The sequence below is a fragment of the Morone saxatilis genome, unplaced genomic scaffold (assembly GCF_004916995.1).
Source record: "Morone saxatilis isolate NCDOM2014 unplaced genomic scaffold, NCSU_SB_2.0 Contig12, whole genome shotgun sequence".
Classification (NCBI taxonomy): domain Eukaryota; kingdom Metazoa; phylum Chordata; class Actinopteri; family Moronidae; genus Morone; species Morone saxatilis.
Genome location: NW_023339674.1, coordinates 9,595,058 through 9,601,579, shown reverse-complemented (window position 1 = coordinate 9,601,579; position 6,522 = coordinate 9,595,058). Strand labels below are relative to the sequence as shown.

General features: G+C 37.4%; 1 protein-coding gene across 1 annotated transcript; it reads right to left on the bottom strand.

Moving 5' to 3' along the window:
• Window positions 1–436: 436 nt before the first annotated feature.
• LOC118322030 (interleukin-12 receptor subunit beta-1-like) lies at window positions 437–4,826 on the bottom strand. Its single transcript, XM_035653611.1, has 9 exons — window positions 4,679–4,826; window positions 4,026–4,146; window positions 3,402–3,553; window positions 3,117–3,262; window positions 2,994–3,027; window positions 2,338–2,460; window positions 1,850–1,926; window positions 950–1,178; window positions 437–453 (listed from the first exon to the last, which is right to left on the bottom strand). The coding sequence occupies exons 1-9, from the start codon at window positions 4,782–4,784 to the stop codon at window positions 437–439; spliced, it is 1,005 nt and encodes a 334-aa protein (XP_035509504.1). The 5' UTR covers window positions 4,785–4,826.
• Window positions 4,827–6,522: the final 1,696 nt, after the last annotated feature.

Sequence of the window (6,522 nt, the reverse complement as noted above, 5' to 3'; positions counted from 1 at the left end):
GTGTGTGAGAAAACCTCGCTGGTCCACAGAGGAAATGGCTTTCCAAGACAGGTCGACAGAATGATCTGTTTCACTAGAAGGAGTGAAGTCCTGAGGTTCTCTGAGTGGAACTGAAGGAGAACCAGGGGAAAACATGATAAAAAATGGTTTATTTTACAGTAGGAGAAGACAAACTTAGCTGTACTCTATAATCCTGATTCAGTGTCAGCACCATAACTCATCTCATTAAAAGTCCAGTGTGCTCTAAGTGTGGTGAGTATTAAGACACTTACCACCCTCCTTTTGATAAAAGAGGCACATTTTAACTGTCTGTGGCTTTCTACCATCACATCTGTGTTCAAAGTAAAGGTAGCGAACGTAGTCCTTCATGGCTGTAACAGAAACAGGAAGTCAGACTTAGACTCAGATTTATAGTTTTCCCACACGGAAAATAGTTCTAATACAAGTGTCTGTCTACAGTCAACACGAAATAGTTTGTGAAACAATTTGCTGGAGACCAAACGGATATGTCTGGTGTGCATATAAATTCAGCAGAATTTCCCCTGTGTTTGGTTTTGGTTTGCAATGTGACCTATTTTATTACTCTCATAATTGGGAGAATGAAACAACACTGCAAATAATGTTTTTACACCTGTATGTGTTGAAACAGTCAACAAACATTAAATAAGGTCGTCTGGTTAGAAGCACTTTAAATTCAACTTACTTTCTCTTACTTTCACCCTTTCTTTTTTTTTCTTCCTTCCTGTTAAAGTGATTACATTTTCTGACCTTGAATCTCCATCCTGAAAGTCATACAACTCAAGGCAAGTTCGCTTATTTAATTTTTTATCCAGTAATGTTTTATCACAACCTGCCAGGGGAGAAAGAAATAACAGTCTTTAAGGTCTACTTCAGGATAAATATACATAATATGTGACACACTCAAGCACACACACACACACACACATACTTTTTAAATCCGCAGCAGGTACGGCTGGTACTTGTATGATTGCTGGAGGAGAATACCCTGCTGCGTTTCTGGCAATAACAGAGATGTTGGCAGCAGAGTAGGAGACATAAGTAGTGTATTTATTCCATTTGAAGTGATGTGTCTTTTCCACACAAGGACATCCATGAGAAGACTGCGTGTTTTTCAGGGTGTAATTCACTCCTGCGACAAATGCGGCCTGTGGCATTGGCTGAAAAGCAGAAGAGACCTCAGTTCAGACAACACAGGTAAATCAGAAAAAGAAAAGTCCAAGAAGGAAAGACAAAGTGGTAGAAACTCCAGAATGACACACACTTAGAGCTAAAAGTGCAGTATATGTACCAGGTTACTTGAACTAGTGATATTGAAGGTTTGTATTAAAGATTTTTGTGTAGAATCAGTGTAATTTTAAAACTGCTGTAAGTCAGTGGGGACATTTTCTGTTAGATTTTAAAAAGGTATGCACACTGCTTCCAGTGAATTCAACAGTTCTCATGAAATTATCTGCACGAAATTGTTTATACTGGTTGCCTTATTGGCCGTATTTTAATATATCATAAGATATTATATATTATTTACACTCTACCTGTAGGTTTTTGGTAATGTTACCATTACCAGATTTTAAGATGCAATTTAAGATTTTTTAAGACGAGGATTCAGCTGTGTGTAGAGGCAGCGAGCTGTACTACAGATAGTAGTAATAGTAATAGTAGCACTGTAGGAGTAGAAGTAGTAGTAATTATTGTCTCTAATAGACCTTCAGGTATCAGCAAACACTGGAGAGAAAAAAACCTGGTGCTAAAATTCTTGTGTAATATTACAAAGTTGACAGTAGATGGTGTGCTGGTGAAAAGTACATTTTAACGTGTAGTGCCGGCTTACCTTCCACGTTATCGTCACCTTTCGCGTGCCATTTATAAGTGTTGTTGTCACAGTGACTCCAGGCATTTGTTCAAGCTCTGCAGTAAAAACACAACATATTAATGGACAGTTGTGTTGAATAATTTTGAACCTAGTCTCACTTTTTTCTTACATTACGACAAAATAAATGTTTTTTTAGAGTGGAATAAATCTTAAACATGTCACTTAAAAGCATTAAGAAGATGGATCTATGTATTATCCAATGTGCACAGATAATTTCAGGCCAATAATCATACATAGGGAGAATCAGTCACTGTTGGTTTGATGCTCTTCTCTGTTTGCTTGTAAATTAACTGGCCTTTTACATTTGTGCAGTTTTAAAATGATTAAACATTTACTTTTTGTGTCTAATGATGTTAATCATCATGTTAATCATTAAATGCATATTGTTTTAATCAGGACTATGGTCCAAAGTGCTAACCAATTCACCATGAAATCTCTGACTTCACCTGCGGGAACCATCACAACTGGAGACCAGTTGCTCCACAGCGGGTTATGGGCCTGAGTGGACCGATGTCTGATTTGAACCTGGTAAGCTGAATGCTTTGACAGATTCGGAACAATAACCTGGTCTGTTCAGATAAAAAGAACAAAGAGAGAAATTTAATAAATATGACATTTGAAAGTTTTTCCTATAAGCCTGTAAATATTCTACATTTGACAAATTGTCAACAGATTACATGAAAAGACAAAAGCTTACAATGAATTAAACCTATTAATATTGTAAAACCTCATATATCTTATTCCTCAGTGCCACTGAATGCCGTTGGCCTCATTCACTGTCCTGCTGCTGTAAATATTCGCATTATGCAGCCGCATGAAACTGCATGATTGTGACATTTACATCTTCAGCAGGAAGGAATGGGGCTTGCGGCCACAGCATGTCTCAGCAGTAGCAGAACTAATGTACAGTTGTCAAGAAACAAGTCTAAAAACATATTGTTGGCTGTAAATATGAGAAAAACAAGCAAAAACCAATTCAGTGTGTCTCAGAGATAGATTCCCAGGAAGCACGGAACAAATATAACAAATAAACAAATAAACAAAGCTGAATGAAGTTTCCATTTAAAGGACTTCAATTACAAAGATATAAAAGACTACTCACACATAGAAGACTCAACGGTGGTGTTTGTTGTTCTCTGCAAGAAACAGCAATACGGATAAAAGGTTAATTAATGTAGAAAAACAGCTTCAGATTAAGTAAAATTGGTAACACAATTTGCCTCACGTTCTCCCATAATTCTGTGCAGTGTTCATCATGTCGTCGGAACCGGACATCGGCTAAAGCTGGATGCTTCTCTACTGCTGTCCATCTTACTTTGAGGTCGTTTTTTAACCAGGACATGGAAATTTTTTGTGGTGCTTCATATTTAACTGTTAAAAAAGCAAAATATTTATCTGTAGGATTTTTTCACCATAACATTACAGTAAAAACTGGAACAGCCTCAGTTAACTTGTTTAAAAATATCAATAGAGTGTTTTAATTGAATAAAATGATAGGAGCATTCAGTACCTGTGTTCGACAGTATAACCGACTTCTTGGTTGACGTACAGCTGGAGTTTCCTACGTGAGCTTCCACCCAAAGGTCAACAGGAGCAAACAGGTTAAGCTGATCCCTGTGGACCTTTGACCAGGTCGTCTTAATGTTCCTAAATCTTTTTTTTCTGTGGATGAATATGTAGAGCTTTGAGTGCAGTGAAGCCAAGGCTGCAACTTCCGTCTTCTTTTCTTCAATTCACTCATCTAACTCAACTTTTCCTTTAAAATCAGCTTATTCTCTCAGACGGTGTCTTGTATATTTTATTTTGAAATCTTGTTTCAACACTTTAATAAGCTTTTACTATAAGTGAAACTGAGTAATATACTCAAAACATAAGATTCTGTAACTATTCTAGATATCTGTTGCATAATTTTAGACACATCTCTCTAATATATATATACATATTTGGTATCTTTGGAAACTTTGTGATCTCCTCTAGAATGCAGAATAAAGTGAAGTGGGAGACAACCACTTTATTTGCACACTAATAGACGTTTGTTACAACTGTGTGTAGTATTTGTTACAGCAACAACTTATTGGTTGATTAGATGTCGACATTTTCAGATATTGCAGCTCAAACACAGAACAGTACTCACTTGATGTAAAGGTCAAACGTCACATTGCTCTCCATCGTATTCATGCTCCATTCACAGATGTAAAACTCGTCAGCTTTATTTTCGAAGCACTGAGGAGTGGAAGGAGCATTGCATGCTGACCCTTAGCAGAAACACATTTTAACATTTATTTTACTGTGTTGTTCGAGGAATAAATGATAAATACATTTTTATTGTTAATCCACTTTTAAATTTACCTCTTGCTTATATTCTTTTTAATTTCCCTTATTTTAGTTATAATGTGAAGCACTTTACTACATTATCCCATCGTGCCAAACAAACTGAAGCACCAAACAAAACAAAAATAGACAGATAACAGGTAGATTATCTGTGTACAGATAAGATAAAACATTTTCCACCACAATAAGGATTTCACAGAGCTTTGCAGTACCGACCTGTTAATAGAAACCACATGTTGCTGATAAGCTAACCAACACTCTATGGCGGATGTTTTACTTTTACTGCAAACAAATTCTCACTTTCACATGTCTGATTAAATCTGCACTGTGGATATATAATAAGATAAGATAAGATAAGATAAGATAAGATAAGTGGTTGATAGTAAAGCAAAAGCTGTCATAAGGTCACTAAGGAAATTAAAAAGGAAAAGATGAAGCATCTCCATGTGTATTTACCTTTGCTCACAGTTGTTAGAAACATAAACACAACAACATATCCAAATAGTGAACCCCGGCGTTTCAAAGTTTCCATGAGGTATAGTGGAAAGTCGAGTAGGATCATTCTTCAACGTGTGAGAGTCCATGTATTCAGTCTGCCTTCATGTAGCTCTGTTGTAGAAATGTCACAGAAGTTTCGTGTCTGTCAATTTAAATGAGCTGCAGCAAAACCACAAGTATCAGGGGTGGGGGAAGGTTGCGTTCAACACATCAGCAGACACAATAGACATTCTGAAAGTGACAACTCTTTGAGGTCTTTTTTTGAATTAATTTCCTTTTTTTTCCTTCAAACTGCCTGTCATAAAAAACCTGCCAGTAAAAAAAAAATCCAGTACAGACACATCTGTCTAGTGTTTAGTCCATCATCAGGCGTCAGTCAAGGAGTTTGGTTCAATAAGCAGAATTTACAGCAGACCCAAAGTACGTCAACAAAAGTTTGTCATTTGTATGATTTGATGAGGACATTTTTAAAACACATCACTTGTTGAATCTCTGCTTTTTTCTTTTCTTTTTTCTTTTTTTCTGTCTCTTTCTTAAACATGAAAACAAAAAATTGTTTGGTCACATTGACATTGATTTACTTACAGCTCAACTTATAGCTGCGTCAAGCAACTTTTGTCTTGTTTAATATTTGACTTTCTTCAGCGGTCAGTTATTTAAACCTGAAGTTCTTTGTCTCTTCCTCCATCAGTGGGGGTTTAAGAGTGAAAGGAAGAGTACAGCTTTGGATGACGTACTTCCTTACTGCTTACCTCTGAATCATTCTGCTGAAGTACTTGTCCGTGATCCTCTTGGCTGTCACCAGCTCCTCGCCAATACTGCTGAGGTGGTAACAAAGGCACTGCAGAGAGGCCACATCCTGATAGTTTAGAGGTTTTTTGCCTTAACACCTCAGCGATACACGTCCTGTATGCAATAACTGCTCGTAATACTAATTCAACAGAAAGTTCCTAAAACTTCTGTATATTCCCAGGAACGCTCGTTTTGCACAAACTTACTGCAGTTATTGTGTTCACTATTTAAGTTCATTATACAGTTTATCAGTTGTTGTGTACTGTTATTGTTGTGCATTGAATATAATATGAAATATCCATAAAATATGTTACTTACTCAGTTTAGTCTATGATAAAAAAGGATTCCCTTAAGGAAAATGGTTGGAAACCGCTGCCCTATAGTGCATCAACCTTTCACCATATTATTTGAGTGTTTGTGTCAAACTCACACACATACTGTATGTAAAAGAAAACAAAAATTAGGAATTGAGAAACACATCCAGCACTTCTGTCTGATTATTTTTCTTTGTACTTGATGGCAGCAGTGGATCTATATCAGCAACTGGTTCTGCTGTACCTTCTCAGTGACACTTTCTGTGTTGATCTGCTCCTTCAGCTCGAGGCTCATCTGCCTGAAGCGCTCTGACCTTTGACCCTCCCCTCCACCGCACACTGTGCTGCGATAGGCCTGCAGCACTGGTCGCTGCCTCTCAGGCACCAACAAGATCTTATTTAGCGCGCTGGCCCCACCCTCCCCACAGGTGAGGACCTCCAGCATGGCTCCAGTCAGGAGGACCCCCTGTGGAACACAGAATCAGGTCTTTTGATGATGTGAACGTCTAATGGATGTTATGATGGCACCAAATGGCAAACAGTTAGTCATTTGAGATCAGAGTTCAGATTGGTTCATAGTTTTAGTTGGTATAATAACCTACATACTCAAGATTACAATGCAGAACCACAGAAAACATTGTACAAGATGTTACCTTGTTATTACAGATGGCCATTACACTGCACTTAACCCAGGGC

Bases quoted from the DNA above. Each gene is read 5' to 3' on its own strand.
- LOC118322030 (XM_035653611.1), bottom strand. From the start codon at position 4,784: ATGATCCTACTCGACTTTCCACTATACCTCATGGAAACTTTGAAACGC. The intron at 3,263-3,401 runs GTACTGAATGCT...CTTTTTTAACAG, and splicing joins GGTTATACTGTCGAACACAG to TTAAATATGAAGCACCACAA. The intron at 1,927-2,337 runs GTGAAGTCAGAG...TTTTTACTGCAG, and splicing joins AGTTGTGATGGTTCCCGCAG to AGCTTGAACAAATGCCTGGA.